At 48.8% G+C, this 17698-nt stretch overlaps 1 protein-coding gene across 2 annotated transcripts; it reads left to right on the top strand.

Annotated features, from left to right (window-relative positions):
• Positions 1 to 5448: 5448 nt before the first annotated feature.
• TMEM275 (transmembrane protein 275) lies at positions 5449 to 14949 on the top strand. Of its 2 annotated transcripts, none has more exons than XM_059727803.1 (2): positions 5449 to 5610; positions 11557 to 14949. In XM_059727803.1, the coding sequence occupies exon 2, from the start codon at positions 11639 to 11641 to the stop codon at positions 12185 to 12187; it is 549 nt and encodes a 182-aa protein (XP_059583786.1). In that variant the 5' UTR covers positions 5449 to 5610; positions 11557 to 11638; the 3' UTR covers positions 12188 to 14949. The 2 variants fall into 2 exon arrangements, with proteins under 2 accessions (XP_059583786.1, XP_059583787.1); XM_059727804.1 differs by lacking the exon at positions 5449 to 5610 and adding an exon at positions 5723 to 5986.
• Positions 14950 to 17698: the final 2749 nt, after the last annotated feature.

The raw sequence follows: 17698 nt of genomic DNA, 5'->3' as shown, positions 1-17698 counted from the left end.
TCCCTTTGCTGTTGAATCCCAGGGTGGGGGACAAGGAAGGCAGGGAGGGGGAACAGTGGCAGTGCTCACCCCTGGGCTCTTGAGCTGTTCAAAAGCAGGGGCTCTGGCCAGAGCCTGCACTGATCAGCTGGTGAGCTCAAATTGCTCACTGTTCAGGCGTGGCACAGCTGAAAGGAGTGTGGCTACATGCTCCCACTCTGGCCCTGATCCTGGACCTGCTCATGGCTGGATATTCAGGTGCTGCAAGTCCCTGAAGCTCTGTTGAGGACAATGGACTATGTCGAGTTACGCCTGGGTCCATAACGGTAGCTCTTGACATTGTACTTAGCTCTGCTCTCATTAAATGAGCGCAGCTCACCAGATCTTCATGGCCCATCCTGAATTGTTGCTTAATGGAGCCCTTGGCATATATCACCTACTGCCTTCAATAAAGATGCGCTGGTTATGGGCGGGATGGCTCATTAAGCAGAGTGTCTAATGGAAGGTCACTCAACCACCACTGATAAAAAGAAATAGCTGCCACCGGTTTCAGTGCAATCATCACAATGGCATTGTGCAATCCTGGAATCGCTCATGGGTCATTTAGTACTAATTGGTCACCTTTCCAGCTTGATTGGTTTGTAAATGGGATGCTATCACGTGGTTGCCTGTAACAGCAAGAGGCTGACCCTGGGAGCGGGGGCTTTCCGGGACTCTGTCTTATATTCCTAATAAATAAAAAGCTGTATTATTTCCTTGCATTTCCACTGAACTCCCCAGAGACGCACCAAGGATGTGTCCATCCTCTCGTCGGATCCACCAGCTAGAAGTCATGACCAAGGGTAGACTGTTTCTACCACAAATAGAAGCTATGAACATGCTTCATAAGGTCCGTATCTTGGATGTGTATTTTAGCAGTGATAGCAACAGAAGAATAGCTCGCTCTTCTAGTGTTAGTGCAGTGACACTTACTGAAGACCCTTCTGGATCTAGCTTTTGCAGAACAAGATCATGGTGGGTCATAATCTGGTCCAAGTATGTACTATGCCATGCAGAGCAATCTTGTTTCGGTATTGGTTTTTCTGCGTCCTCTGAGATTTCCATCCTACAGGAAGAAGATGGGTTCACTTGCCTTTATGGTAGCCTGTCTGTTCCAAGGGCTGAGTCACATTAGATGGATATCAATGGCAAAATAGAGCACTCTTCATTACCCCAGGTCGAAATCAAACAGGTGCCTCTGAGAAGCATGCTTTTGCATGATTTTTCCTGTAGCTGATTTCCTAAAAGAAATATGCTGAACTAGATGAGGTCCCTTTATTAAAAATAAATCAAGAGGGAGTTATAAATATTTCATACTTGGTACTTTAAAGAACGTTTCTATTTTTTTAGTGTGTTTAACATTAAAGTGGGCCTGAGTTACCATAGTATTAATGACATTTTCCTCGATTTTAAGCCTAGTAACAGGTGTTAGGATAATCTCCTCTGTTCTGGTCTGCAACACCGTTTTGCCCAGTGATGTTTTTATGGCAGTGTAACTCTTTTGAAATTATTAGTAAGGGGAGTTTTTTGGGAGCATGAGCTGTTTCATAGTCGATTCAAAACCTCAGCAGTTCCTGACCAAGGTTGAGTCTAAAGTAGAGTGAATATTTTGAGGTGCATTTAATGGTAGATGTCTGTCATGTGAAAACCAGCACAAAAACTGTACTCTCCTTTTGGGGACAAGTCCATGTCATGCTTACCTATCAGTGGCATTACACTAACAACCAATATCAAAATAGAGTAATGCACTCATGGATTAGACTAATTGACATGCAAGTAAAGGCTAATGCTATAAAATCTGCACTCCATGCCCTGTGTTTTGTAACCTGCTCATTGCATGTTAGGTACGGTCTTTGCAACAGATGCACTGGATGGTGATGTATGTCAGTAAAAAATGGTGCCTGCTCAATAGAAAGAAGAGGACAGGTAAATGCTTCCTCTTTTCCAGCGGTTTATTTTTGAGTACCAACTCCATTTATTTGACCTGTATCCACCTCTAGCTAAATGTTATCTACAACCTTCTCCCTTGCTGTAGAGAGTGACTGGTGGGAATGGAGTCACTAAAAAAAGTTGGGGGGGCATGACGCATGCTGGTTGAACAGTGGCCCTTTTATCTCTGATCGTGATGGCATTCTTCTGAGAAGAAACTCACAGTCTTCCCTGGGCAATAGCTCCATGACAAGTGACCAACCCCTCGGGAAGATGCACCCAAAAGAAACTAAACGTTGTGTTGTATTTGCACAGCAGTGCTGCACTTTGGGCTTACTCCATGAAGGAAGCACTACTGTAATGCAAATAATAAGTAATGCAAATAATAATACAAATTATTGTATTACAAATAATCAATAAAACAAATAATAAGCAATATGACCAAGTGTAGCCAGGACCTAAGCATGCATTAAGCCTAACTTATCTACGGGGCCACAACTCTCTCAGGGCACTCATGCTCAATACCCCTTTCCTCCAAGAATTTGTCCAATCCCTTTTCTCAATCTAGCTAAGCTGTCAGCTTCCATGGCATCGGGTGGTAACGAGTCCCACCCTTTAATTGCGCTTGGTGAAAAAGAACTTCCTTTGTTAGTTTTAAACTTCATACCTACTAGTTTCATGTTGTGACCCCTAGATCTTGTCTTGTGAGAGGCAGTAAATAATAAATCCCTATTGACTTCCTCCTTGCCATTTAGTATTTTGGAAAACTTTATGGTGTCACCTCTCAAGCATCTCTTTTCTAAATTGAATGGGCCTCACCTCTTCAGTGTCTCCTGATACAGAAGCCCCTCCATACCACTAATCATCCGTGTTGCCTTTCTCTGGACCTTCTTGAGTTCTTCTAGATTCTTTCTGAGGTGTGGGGACCAGAACGGGGCACAGCGTTCAAGGTGTGGGATGCACTGTGTATTTATAAAGGGGCATAATGATACTTTGCATCTTGTTCCCTATTCTCTTCGTAATCATAGGATCATAGAAAATAAGGGTGGGAAGGGAGCTCAGGAGGCCACGTCTCATCCAACCGCCTGCTCCAAGCAGGACCGGCCCCAACTAGATCATCCCACTCGTGGCTTTGTCTACCCGAGTCTTAAACACCTCCCAGGAAGGAGACCCCACCACCTCTCTGGGGAGCCTGTCCCAGCGCCCCCCTGGTGAGAGAGGTTTTCCTAATATCTCACCTCAACTTCCCTCGCCGCAGCGTGAGGCCATTGCTCCGTGTCCTGTCGCTCATATTCATCATCCCTAACACTTTGTTTGCCTTTTCGATGTTAGGGACGAGGAACTGACCTGAGCTGATGTTCTTCCTGAGCTGGCCACAGCCACCGCCACCCACCGCACCCAGATCTCTTTCCTGTGTGGTCACAGCTAATGCAGAGCTCGCTTCCAGACTGTCTGCCCTCCCGCCCGCCCGCCCGCCTGTCTCCCCCCCCACTCTCTCTCTCTCTCTCTCTCTCACACTCACACTCACACACACATGCTCACTTGCTGTCTCATACACACAGAGACACACTTGCTGGCTCACTTTCTCACATACACCAACACAATCTTTTTCTTTCTCTCTCTCACACAAACACACACTTGCTATCTCACACACACAGACACATACACACTTGCTCACTGACTCACACACACAAACACACATTCTTTTTCCCTCTGTCTCTCCTGCTTTCACACATACACACGTACATACACGCACTCTCTCACACACACACTTGCTTACTCACTGTCTCACACACACAGACACATACATGCACACAATCATTTTCTTTCTCTCATACACTCACACACACTTGCTCACTCACTGTTTCACACACAAACACACACACAGTCTTTTTCTCTCTCTCTCACAAACACACACTCTTTTCCCCTCTTTGTATCTCTTTCACACACACACACAAATATACACACACATACACACACACTCTTTCTCACACACTCTCACACTCTCACACACACTTGCTCACTCACTGTCTCGCACACACAAACACACACAATCTTTTTCTTTCTTTCTCTCTCCCTCACACACACGAACACTCTTCCCCTCTTCCTCTCTCTCCCTCTTTCACACACACATACACATGTACACACACTGTACCTCTCACACACACACTCTTTCTCACACACACAAAAATATACACACATAGACACACACTCACACATGCACTCTTTCTCACACAGTCACACTCTTTCACACACACACTTGCTCACTCACTGTCTCACACACACACACACTTCCCCCCTCTTTCTCTCTGACTCCCTTTCACACACACATACACACGTACACACACTGTACCTCTCTCTCACACACACACACACACACTCTCTCTCTTTGTCACACACACACACACTCACACTCTCTCACACACACACTTGCTCACTCACTGTCTCTCACACACAATCTTTTTCTTTCTCTCTCTCTCCCTCTTTCACACACACACATGTACACACACACTGTACCTCTCTCACGCACAGTCTCTCTCACACACTCTCTCACACACACACTTGCTCACTCAGTCTCACACACGCAATCTTTCTCTCTCTCTCTCTCTCTCACACACACACACACACACACACACACACACACACACACACACACACACACTCTTTCCCCCTCTTTCTCTCTCTCCCTCTTTCACACACACAGAGTACACACATACTGTACACACATACTGTACACACACACACAGTCCACACACACACTGTACACACACACAAACACATGCTCTTTCCCCCTCTTTCTCTCTCTCCTTCTTTCACACACACACACACACACACACACACTGTACATACGCACTCTGTACCTCTCTCACACACACACACTCTCTCACACACACATAACACTTGCTCACTGTCACACACACACACAATCTTTCTCTCTCTCTCTCTCTCACACACACACACACACTTTCCTCCTCTTTCTCTCTCTCTTTCACACACACACACACACACACACACACACACACACACACACACTGTATCTCTCTCTCTCACACAGTCTCTCTCTTTTTCTCTCTCACACACTGTCTCTCACACACACACTTGCTCACTGTCTCACACACACACAATCTTTTTCTTTCTCTCTCTCTCACACACACACACACACATACAAACACACCCTCTTTCCCCCTCTTCTCTCTTTCCCTCTTTCACACACACACACAGAGTACACACATACTGTGCACACGTGCTGTACACACACACACAGTCCACACACACAAACACACGCTCTTTCCCCCTCTCTCTCTCTTTCACACACACACACACGTGCGGGTGCGGGTGCGGGTGGGGTGCGGGCCGTGCCCCCGGTGCGGCGCAGGCGGCTCGGGGCTGCCCCTAGCGGCGGCGGGGCGGTGCGGCGCGGCGCGGCGCGGGGCCGGGTTCAGCACCGGGCGGCGGCGGAGAGCGCCCGCCCCGCGCAGCATGCGGCGCGCCCGGCTGCCCGGCCCGGCGGCGGCGGCGCGGGGCAGGCAGGCAGGAGGGATCCCCGCCGTGACGAGGAGCTGCCTCGCAGCCTGGCGCCGGCCTCTGCTGCTCTCAGCGGCCCCGCGCGGCTGCTCGGGGGTCCGTCCCGCAGCCACAGGACTGGGCTCGCCTGGCCGCCGGGTGAGTGCTTGTGCCCGGGGCGCTGCAGCCGGGAAGGAGTCCCCAGCACTTCGGTGCGGGCAGTGGCACGGCCGGGGAGGAAGCAGCCGAGGGGTGTCTCGCAGTATTTCCCCCCACGTTTCTTTCCTGCCACTCTGCCTCGGGCAACAGGGGCTGTGAATGTCTTCAGGTCTCCCGGACAGGCGTGGAGGAGAGCTGGAAAAGGGCTCATTTCTCCCACTCCAACCTAAGTTGGGTTTCATTTCTTGTGTGTGTGTGTGTGTGTGAGAGAGAGAGAGAGAGAGTATTTTTCTATATTCTGAAATCGCATCCTGGAAATGCTGGGCAAACACACCCCTGCTCTGAATCCCTTCATCCGCACGGAGTGAAAGCGCAGGTCAGTCTTTTCAAAATGCTTTGCTTTTCAAGTCATTTCTAGTCCCCCCACCCCAGGTTGTCTGTGTGATTTCTTTGGTGGAAAGAAAGATCCCCTTGTTGCATGACTTTTATAGAGACCGCATGCTTAACGTGTAGGTTTGTGCCTTTGCAATCAATGTATCTTGGGGAATAAATTCAGAGATGGCTTTGAAACCACTCTCCCATTGCAAAGCACCCCAACAGACCTGGATGGATCTAAACTAGACTTTGCACTTCCCTCCCATGAGGAAGCCCTTAAATATTCGGATGGGGAATTATATAGACATGACTAACCTTTGACATATATCGGCGGTGAGGGTAAAACAGAGGCAGCCAGGGAAAAACCAACCCAAATATGCAGAGCTTCTTGAAATAGGTCACTAGGAGAATCTGATGTGTATCGGGGATTTCTGTGGGCTTCAGGGGGCTTTGGATCAGGTCTCTGCTGCATGTAATATCAGCCTGGGATATGAGAGAGAACAAGCCTAGTTGGAATAAGGATGATCTGTAACGTGCATTTCCCACTGTCAGGCAGATTTTTGTGTGCTTTTCCAGGAAAAGGGAGGTGAGGGAGCGATACATTGAGATGGCTGTTTCTTTTCTTATTGCAAAACCGTTTTAAATCAGCTCATTTATTGCATCCGTGCTGTGCTTTTTCTATTAAAATTAGTGCTGTCTTTTTATAGTGATTAAGCAAGGGGAAAGGGGCGGAGTATATAGTGTAAACCTACACGATCAACTCTCTAAAGGGTTTCAGCTCAGTGCCCTGCCACTGCCTGCGATGTCGCTTTATAGCCCCGTGATATCTCATGGGACACTTCAGCCTCATGATTAAGGGCCCGAACCTCAGCTGGTGTTAACTGGTCCAGCTCCAGTGCTGAAACTGGTTTGCACCACTTACAGTTGCGTCATTTCATGTGAAGCCTGGAGCTCGATGCCTGCAGCATCCACCAGGCATAGGACAGAGAAAGTTCTGCCTCGAGTCTAGAGAAGGGAACTGGGAGCCAGGACCCCGAGATGATTTACTTGTTATCTCATTGCCAGGCATTGATGCCTAAATCCTACCCTTTCTGGAGGTCCAGAGCATCAAGCCTTGCTAGATGCAGGTCTGAAACAGGTGGTGTCCTCTTCTCATGGCAAGTCATTGAGCACCTTGCCCAGTGCTGGCCGTTGGGAGTGGTTTTGTCTGCTGAGACTGGGACGTGTGGGGAAGCGTGAGCACTGCCATCCGCAACTCTGACGGTGCAACTCCAGCTACAAAGTCCAGCCCCGGTGCCCGTGATGCCGGCAGGCTCCCTGTGCACTGCTTCTTGCCCGATACCAGCTGGTTTACCTCTGTGCACCCATAGGTCAAATCCACTGGTTCCAGCTGGAGTGGCATCAGGCCCTCTGGCAGCCTGTCTTCCTTCTCCTGAGAGGCTTGCGACACCCTCCTTTGCTCCTGGACTACGTCAGCTCAGGGAAGAGAAGGATCTGAGCTCTTTCTGCCCATGTGGGTACACTGGTTGGAAAACCCACTGTAGTGATGCCCCCTTGTTACCCCACAGGGAAAACACAGCTCAAAGATCCTAGCTACTCGCCTATATTCCTCTTCCTTATACAGCCAGGCTGTCCCTTTGGGATATGGTGCTTTGGTGCAGATTTGCTGTATCCCGGCAGCTGCTGCTTACACAACCCTTGGGGCTGCGCAAAGCTGGGTGGGGATTTGCACCTCGTCTCACACCGATGATGCTCACATTGTGCTGAGACAATGAGCAGCATGGGTCTCCTTGCTACCAGCACTTGGGTCTTGTGTTATGCTGTTACTGCAGTATTAGTGCCATCCTGCAGTGACTACTGGTATATTCGGTGTAACTAAGGGTGACCGCTAACAAATGCTATTGAGATCCTATTGAAAAAAACCTAGGGGAAAATGAGCAGGATCAGTCACACCTTTTGCTTTCTAATTTCTGGGAGCAGAGAGAGACTGGCTGTTCATCGGTCACACACTGCCTTACAGAGGAGAATTGCAACAGCCCAAGACTGATCAGCATTTCCTCAGTATTATGGAAGGTGGCCGTGCAGTGATTGAACACCACCAAGTAGAGCTGGGAGTGGAGTTGCTATATTTTCTCACATAGCTCATGCCCCCAAATAAGAATTGCACCTTGCTCATAGATTCATAAATGTTTGGGTCACAAGGGACCTTAGCAGATCACCGAGTCTGACCCCCTGCCCCGGGCAGGAGAGAGGCTAGACAGGTGCACGTTGTGCCTCTTCTTAAAGACCCCCAGGGCAGGGGAGAGCACCACCTCCCTTGGAAGCCCGTTCCAGATTTTGGCATGTGGTTCTTCCTGATGCCTAACCTAAATCTGTTCTCCATCAGTTTGTGGCTGTTGTTTCTAGTTACTCCAAGGGGCATCCTAGTAAACAGAGCATCTCCTATTCCACGCTCTCCTCCCCTGATGAATTTGTAGGTGGCCACAAGATCACCTCTCAGCCTTCTCTTGCGGAGGCTGAAGAGATCCAGGTCCTTCAATCTCTCCTTATAGGGCCTTGCCTGCAGGCCCCTAACTATACAAGTGACCCTCCTCTGGACCCTCTCGAGGGTATCCACATCCCTCTTGAAGTGCAGCACCCAAAACTGGATGCAGCACTGCAACTGCAGCCTGTCCAATGCTACATAAAGGGGAAGTAGCACCTCCTTGGGCCTGTTCATTATGCACCTGCACGTGCACCATTGCTTTTGAAAGGCAGAATAAAGGGAGCTGGAAGGGGTGCGGGGGGGGGGAGATCTTACCTTGAAAATACAGAGTAGTAACAGCTAGGGAGTTGAGCATGATCACTATATTGCATTGCTTTGACTTCATCCCCCCTCACCCCATCCCCACAGAGGTTGACTGCAGAAACTACTATTACTATTGCTGTATTTCCTCACTTATGATGTGCACCCCAATTTCCTGCAGTTGATTTTTGAGTGAAAGCTATGCATGTTGCATGTGCTAGATATGATAGTTTGAAAGGGGGCATTGATTGCTGTGCCAAGCTGTTTGTCTTGGTGAAGCCCAGTGGTGCCTTTTGGGAAGGGAATGTGCCGTTAAAGGGGCAGAGGAGGAGCACCTGCAAAGGGCTTGATCCCAAGATTTGGATTCAGTGGAAAGGCTCCTGTTGACTTCAGTGGGATTTAGATCAGAGGCAGGACTCTCAGGGGTTGGTCCTGGGGGTGGAGGGCGGCAGACGTAGTGCCGATGATCTGCACGTGTGGTGGGCAGGAAGAGGCTGAATGTTGTTGCACTCATTAATTTGAATCAAGTTGCATTTGGAGGACTGGCAAATTCTACTTGGGTGTGGACTGAATTCACCAATTCAGCTCACATGGACCAGCACAGGACAGGATGGCTCTCCTTGCCTCGGAGAGCCCATAACCGGGGATCCAAAGGAATACGTCTCTGTTCCTTAACCCTATCTCTTCCGTTTTCCTTCCTGAGAAGTCCCACGGCACTGGAGAGTGTGCATGTGTCTTCCCTCCACTGCTCTCCCCAGCAGCACATTGATGCCTATGTAAATGCTCTGGACTGAGAGAAGGGAGAGGAGAGGAGAGGCGAGGCGAGAACGAGGGGAAGATGCTGTAGATTTATTGCCTTCTTTTTGCAGTCAGTCCCTTTCTCCCCTTTGTGAAAGCAAAGGCAACACTAGCACTGTGCTGGTGATCTCGAGCTGTACAGTAACATTGCAGTGCGTGGGCTGCATGCTTCTTCCAGCCTCTGAGACAGCCGGCGTCAGGGAGAGTTTGTGGTTCCTTGCTACTTGCTATGGAGTGGCACGAGCAGTGCAGAGTGGGCTCCAGGGCTGGATGATAGTAATACCAGGCATCTAGGCAATTGCATCATTACCACCCATCATCTTTTGAGGCTGAGAGTCCTGCCATGATCTAATGCCCCGTGTTGCTTCTGCAGTTCAATGGCACTCGCCAGGCAGGATGAGGTTCTGTTTCCTGATCCCCAAAAAGCAGATCTTTGTTGTATTTTAGGATGATAGCAAGACCACTGGAATGCCTTTGATTGTCAGCCCCATCTCTGGGGACACAACAAGGCTGTGGTGAGCACTCTTATAGGACTGGCCTCAAAGTCTGCAGCAGTTAAGAGTTGATTATAAATGCCCACTCTCACCTCAATCCAAGTGCAGACTCCTGGGTGATTTGGAAGTCAAAACACCAGTCAAAGAATGAGGAAAGTGGGCTGAAATGGTAATGCTTTGCTAGGCAAGAGGAATAGTATCTGGCTGTGTGCATCCCAGTGATCGGATGGCTCAATGAAGGATGTATGTATACAGATATGTTTTCTGGAGAGCTTGGGATTTGTTCCCTGGCATATCAGAGAATCGGTGTCATAGAAAATTCGGGTTGGGAGGGACCTCAGGAGGTCACATCTAGCCCAACCCCCTGCTCAAAGCAGGACCAGCCCCAACTGCATCATCCCAGCCAAGGCTTTGTCTACCTGGGTCTTAAAAACCTCCAAGGATGGAGACTCCACCACCTCTCCGGGTAACCTGTCCCATATTCCCACTACTTCATTTCTGTTTGGCTTTTTTTCCTCACTGATGGGCCAGCAATGGTGGGGCTGGAGAATTGTCTCTGGAAGTTGCAATAATCTTTCATTTGCTCATAATCAAGTGGGGCTTCAGCCTGGGGTTTGGGTTACTGGCTCAGTTTTTTACTTCCCTCATGATCCTGAGCAAGTCGCTTCCTCCGATTGATTGATTTGTGTTATGCCAACGCTCAGAGACCCCTATAGAGCAGGGGCTGAGCAAGGAGAATGTCTCCTGTCCCAAGAAGCCCATGATATAAGCCTGAACTGAGAGACGACAAGTGGAAACAACCGATAGATCAAGTGAAGCAGGAGATGACAAAGGAAAGACGTTGAGGATGTGTTGTTGATCCTTCTGTGGTGATACTGAGAAGACCTCACCCAGAGGGATGCTCCATAGGGCCCCACACAGGCTCAACCCAGACATGAGGCAGTGAAGCTGCCCTGAAGTCAGCCTCTGAAAATGAGCATTGCTCCCTGTTGCAAAAGCAAAGCAAAACACGAGCGCTGTTCCAGCAACCTGGCGGTGCGATAACATTACAGTGAATGGGCTGCAGGCTTTTGGCTGCTCTCTCCAAACCTGTGTCAGAGAGAGTTTGTGGTCCCTGTTGCCACTGGAAATCTCTGTTCCTGGCCTACTTGAGGGCATCAGCAGGGTGCTTTGTGCCCTAGCTCAGTTTCATTGCTTCAGCTCGGGGTTTGGGGTATGGTGCTGCAGGGGGTGTGGGGTGCTTGCTTCTCAATAGCTCATTCACAAAAGCCACATATGAGAGGTAGGAAATGTTCCCTGCGATGGTACTGGCCAGCAGGTAAGTAGCACATCAGTGCCCTGGATGCTGTTGAGCTCTGAGTGGGCATCGTGACGGTCAAGGGATGTCAAGAAGGGGGTCCCCGATTTATCCCCCAGGAAGGGGGTCTCTGAGTACCAGCACAATGCAGTGATAGTTATTCAGTGACACTCTTTTTTGCTTCTCTGGTTTTTCAGGGAAGTCCAAGAGAAGGCGTTGCCTCGCCGATGCCATGCGTCAGCTGTAAGGAGTGAGGTCCTCTTGAAGACACGGCTCAACATGTTTGGTGAAAAGAGCAGCACTTCTTTGCCCAAGAAACCCAGCCAGAAAAAAACCCGTCCTCAGGGGCTCCCTTCCCCTGCGCTCTGCTGCGCCTGCGGACTTTGCATCATGCTGGCGGGAATCAACATCACCCTGGTGGGAGCGTTTGCTTTCGGGACCTTCCTGCCCGTGAACAACCCTCCCATCATCATTGGACCCATCTTGCTGGTGGTGGCCTTCACCTTCTTTGGGGCGTGCTGCATCTGTAGCCGGAGACCTCCCGCTCACGGAGCAAGGAAATCCAAGCCAGGCTCCAACATGGGGCTCATCAAACCCGGCAGCACGGCTTTTGAGATCGAAACGAGTGAGCACACCGTCCAAGACACCACTGCTGTCCAACTGAGCCCCACCAGCTCTCCAGTGTCCTCCAAAAAGTCCACGCCCGTCCATGAGACCTCTAAGACCTGCAAACTCTTCACAATGGAGGGCAACGGGCCGGCAGCAAAATACACAGCAGGGGGGGACTCCATACAGCTTAACTTGCCCAGAGACCTCGTCACATCCTAAAACCGAGTCGGCGTGCACGTTACCAGGCGTGCTGTGGTCAGAAGGATGCAGCTATGGGGAGGGCATCTGAACTCTGCTCCTGAGTGGCTAGCAGATGTGCTGTTGGCCTCTTAGAGCGCATCGAGAAAGGGAAGGGGGGGGACGTGGAAAATAGCAAATAGGAGAATGCAAGTGTTTTCTGGAGGGGGATGTGTGTGTTTAACGGGCTTCACAAAGAAAAAGCGACGGCTAGGGAATCACTGCCATCCAGTTACTGGGCAATTACGGATCTTTCTAATGTTTTTCGAATGAATTCATTTATTTAATGGTTTTTTAAAGAAATGATAACTCAGTAGCTAGAATTCAGGGCCGCGGAGTGCCGATGGCTCTTTCTCTTTGGAAATGATACCATTGTTTAATGCAATAAAAAGACCGACACGGCGGTAATTAGAAATCGATATCACCCAGTAACTGGATACATACAGAGCTTTGGGGTTGGACTTCTTTGGGGGGCAATTTACTCTAATGCAAATGCAAATGCAACACAAAATTTAATTTCCATGTTTTTTGATCCTTTCCAAACCTTGCCTTTCTCTTTGTGATTTTTCACCTCCCGCAGGTCTGTTGTGAGGCAAAGAACATGGGTCATTTTTCCTCTCTGATCATTCAGCCGTGGGTCTCGGTTGTGATACTGGTAAACCATGCATCTTGGAAGGTCAGTTGTGCTCAAATGCAGAGGGACAGCAGGGGGGTGATTAAAATGGGCTGAAAGGAAGACTAGCACCGGGACAGCCCACAGATAAAATGGGAGAGGAAATGACTATGTGCTGATTTAGGTGTGAAGAGGCCACATGGAGGAGTAGCAGCGGATCAGAATTAGATGCTACGTGGCACCTGCTGGGGTGCAGATTGAGCTTTGAGTCAGCTTTTATTTGGGAGGGGAAAATTACCTTTTGGTTCTAATCATGAAACAGGCCAGTGGAGCTAAAAGGTGATGACAGGATTTCTTTTACCTTGCAGCGAGCGGCCATCGGTCCTGTTGCTTGGCTGTAAGTTGTAAAGGACGTAGGAAGCGCCATATGTCCCTTGGTGAAGTCGTTGGGGTATTGTGAGATAGAGGGGGAAGGGCATGGAGTATAAAGTCCTGGAGAGGCCTTTGATGCTCTGGAAAAGAGGTCAGTGTTGTTCGCTGCTGTGCGTGAAAGGCTCCCTCCTCATTCTGGGTGCTCCAGACTCCAGGGGTGTAGGGATGGGGCCGTCTTGTAGTTGGGCGAGATGTAGAGCTGAGGAGCTGCTATGCAGCCTGCCTCCCTCATGCACAGCTGGCCTTTCAGCAATGGATATTAATACCGCCATCAAGAGCATTCATCTCTGCTCCTTGCAGCTGGCTCTTCTGGGAGATGGATGGGGCACGGTGGAGAGGAGGCAGCCAACACCAGGGAGCCCTGCATGAAAGGGCCTGAAGTGTGGTTGAAAGGGCAGGTCTTGGGGCTACAAGCTCCGTTGGCTTGTTGCTAGCCCCAGGTGCTCATAAACCGTGAGCCAAGCCCCCACAAATCCAAAGCGGGCCTAGAAATCAAATGTGCATTTTTTTGCTTGCTTCTTTGTGCTGACAAATGGTGTCAGACTCAGGTTACTGACCTTCTTTTGGAGGGGACATGCTGTCAGGCCTTTTCCCCACAACCCAGAGGAGTATCTAGACCCGCTGTGCTAACAAGAAAACAGAGGGCCTCACCCGTTCACATGACTCCAGGAGGCGGGAGTTTAAAGAGAGGGAGGAACCCCACCAAATCTCATGAGACTGATGAAATGGGTCTAAGTTATGCGACAAAAACACTTGTGTTGATTGCACCGGTGTAACTTTCTCATGTGTTCAGGCCTTCAAGAAGGCAAAATTGCTCCGTGCCCTCAGCTGGGTCTCCAGGGTCCTGCTTATCTGGTCTTGGATAACCAGGATAACTTGGATAACTACCTGCTGGTGGTTGTCATTCATTGGTTGTCGCTAGGATTTCTTTCCACAGCTGTTTGGGCTAACAAATGCTAACATTGGCTAGTAGAGGATGGCCCCCAACTCGCGTTACAAATCACCGATGATCTTCTGGGAATTTGTTCAATGAAATCACTCTCCATCATGACCATTCATGAGCAGGGCAAGGTGATGATGGTAGGGGTGGCGGCATGTTGGCCAATGAGCGCCTGAATCCCATGGACAAAACTTCCATTGATGGGAGCAGGAAAAGGATGAGTACTTTGAGGGTTAACTTGGATTATTACTGTTCAGTGATATTGCTGTACCATGCAGAGGTCCACATCAGGAACTGGGGGACCTTGTGTACCCTGAATGTGGTTCAAAGAGATTTCCATCCAGGTAAGACAAAGGGTGACTGGTGGAAGCAACACACGGGTGAGGTGTGGGCCCAGGGTAACAATGAGGTATCCGCGTGTTAACAAACTGCCTGTTTCTGCTGCCTTCCCCTGAGCGGTGGGTATGGCAATGCCACCCTCCTAGACATGATGTGGGATAGAGGTGGGGGTGTTCTCCTGATGTGGTGATGTCCTGCTTTTTCAGTTTTCCCCATCTGTCTGCCTCCGTGATTGGCTGTGAATAAATAACGTGCAACTCTGTGCATCCTTCTTGCACTTTTTGCAGTTTTTTCTTGTGATGAAAGTCCGATTTTTTTTTTTTGTTGGTGGTGGTGTAAAGGTTGACTTTTATTATGATTATTGTTGTTATTCTTTCTGTGTAATGTGAAGAGAGACCTATTAAAAATAGCTCTTGGTGACTTTTTTGCTGGAATGTGCTGTTTCAGTTCTTCTTAAATCTCTTCTCATGCCATTGGGGTTGGTTGTGTCTTTGTAGCGAGAGCAATTTGTTTCTCCAACTGTGCCATACACAGGGCACGTCTACATGAGACACTTACTGCGCATTAGCCTAATAACACGGTGCAGTAGTGGGTCACAGCACAAACTGTGCTAGTAGCCGACTGCGCCGTGTTATTAGGCTGAAGCATCACTAAATAACCGTTCACTGGTGCTACTGCACAGTAACTCTAGGTACTGCACATTTAGTTAGCACCTTATTAACCAAGTACTAAACTAAATGTGCAGCATCTAAGTTGCATTATTGAACGTGTAGATGTGCCCACAGTGGCGTTATTCATTTCCTATCTGGAACTAACACCTGCCAGAAGGCAAGCTTTCTCAGGATGCTTTTGGGGTCACAGCAAATGATTGAGAGGGAGATGGAGATTAGCTCTCCACACTGGAAGGCCGGAGGTGTCATCCTTTCTATAGAAATAGCCATCAAATACGTTATCTGGCACAGGCTGGTTCGTGGTGATCGCTGGGGAGTCGCCTACAGCAGTTGCAGTTGGGTCCTTGTTTTTTCAGTTGAGTCAAGGTATGTATATTATGGATTGAATTCTGCCCTGACTTGCATGTAGCAACTCCACTGGCATCAGCGGGGAGGTATATTAGGTATTTTTAGGCAAGGTTCATGTCCTTATATCCTACGTGATCCCTTCACAAGAGATTCTGGGCTTCTTTTCTGAGCAGACACTGAGTCTCGTGGTTTTAAGAGGGGGTGGGAGCTGGGAACTCCTGTGGACTAAGCCCAGGTCTGACACTGAGTTATCCTATAGCTTCTGTCTGTTCACTTCACAGCTGTCTGCCTCCATTTCCCCATAGGTCTAGTAGAGTCCGCCCTTTGAGGATCACTGGAGAAAGTACAAAGTATTAGGCAATTGCAATCTTAGGCTTTGGGTAACAGGAGAAATAAGCCATATAGGACTATATGCATGGGAGCATGTGTGCGTTTTTGTAAGGCTGCATGTTTATTCAGCATAGCATCCATGATCAAAGAAAACTCGTGTTATCCCACATAATTAAGCAATGGTGCCTAAAGAGGCCAGCATAGCTGAGACCTTATCGAAAAACCCTAGGACTTTATTAAGTACTTAAAGTACAGGAGTCTACTCTGAGTACTTTATTAACGACTTAAAGTATTTAATAAAGTACTAACCTTCCCAGTTTCCTGTCTAAGTGAATGGGCCTATATTAATATGGTATGTGTTTAGACCTGCAGGCAGGGGGGAGGCATAAAGATGAATATTTTAAGGCTGTGAGTATGAAGGTGGTATGTTTTGTGTATGTGCAAATGAGTGGAGAGATATTATCTGCTTTGTATTTTGTTCCTGTGCTCAGCCCAGAGATGGAGAGAGGCGGTGGATGTGGAGAAAAGAGAGATTGGAGAGGCTGGAGGCTTACCTAGTCGAGAGCTTCTCTTCTGCGCCCAGAGAAATGACTTTGGATGGAAGGAAATCTCTCCTTCCCAGGCATTACAGCTGCAGGAAGGGCTGTGAAATGAGCTCTCGGAGGAGACTCCAGCTAGGTTGGTCAAATGGTACGAACAAAGCCAAAGAAAACTTCTTGGAAGGATGTTGCTTTTCAAAACCAGGCAAGGCAAGAAAGGAACAGCCTTGAGATTCCCAGATGCCTTTCCTTGATCCTTTTCTGCTTACAGCTGTGTTGACCTTAGTCCTAACTCGAAGCCTGTCTCCAAGTGCCGCAGGGTGAGTCTCTCACCCCCAGGAGAACGCTGGTTAAATATTAAGCTAAGTAAATGGCAATGTCTATTCCACGTAGCCTGCTCGTTAGGGCAGGAGCCATTTCCCTCTTATTTTGGTGCTCAGTGAGAGTGAAGACTGGAGATAAACAGGGATGAATTCAGGGATCCTGCTTTGTATTATTCATGCCATTTTCCTGGGTGGGATGTCCTACTTGAACATGTTACAGGAGGGAGTGATCTTCTCCAACTGACTTTCCTTGGGGTATGGCACTGCGTAAGGAACACTTTAGAAACTTTGATATAAATGCCTTCATCTTGTATACGTCCTCCGTTGCACTTGGGCACTGTAAATGTGTCACAGAAACTGCAGAAATGCTAGGCTAACCTTGTGCAAAGACAGGTTGCAGGGCCTACTTCCATGTATCTGCTGATTCCAATAGGAAAAGACTGACAAAGTGTTTGACCAGAATAACAGGAACAAAGTAATTCATGGACTCACCGAAGTTTAGGGCTGGAAGGGACTTCGGGATATCATTGCGTCCAGCTCCCCCCCCCCCCCCCCCCGCTCTGGGCAGGAAAGACTGCAGGGGTCAAATAATTCCAGCAAGGTGTGTGTCCAGTCTCCTTTTGAAGATCTCCAGGGTAGGTGCCGGCACCACCACCGCTGGGAGCCTATTCCAGAGCTTGCTCACATGAACCGTGAAGAAGTTTTTTCTTTATATCCAGTCTGAAACCTTCTTCTAGGAGTTTATGACCATTGCATCCAGTCCGAAACCTTCTTCTAGCAGTTTATGACCATTGCATCCAGTCCGAAACCTTCTTCTAGCAGTTTATGACCATTGCATCCAGTCCGAAACCTTCTTCTAGCAGTTTATGACCATTGCATCCAGTCTGAAATCTTCTTCTAGGAGCTTATGACCATTATGACTGTAATTAAAACCCATTACCATAAGGACCGGCACTCA

This window comes from Alligator mississippiensis, chromosome 5 (genome assembly GCF_030867095.1).
Source record: "Alligator mississippiensis isolate rAllMis1 chromosome 5, rAllMis1, whole genome shotgun sequence".
NCBI lineage: Eukaryota > Metazoa > Chordata > Crocodylia > Alligatoridae > Alligator > Alligator mississippiensis.
Note: the sequence above shows the minus strand (reverse complement) of the source record. Positions and strands in the feature narration are given on the sequence as shown.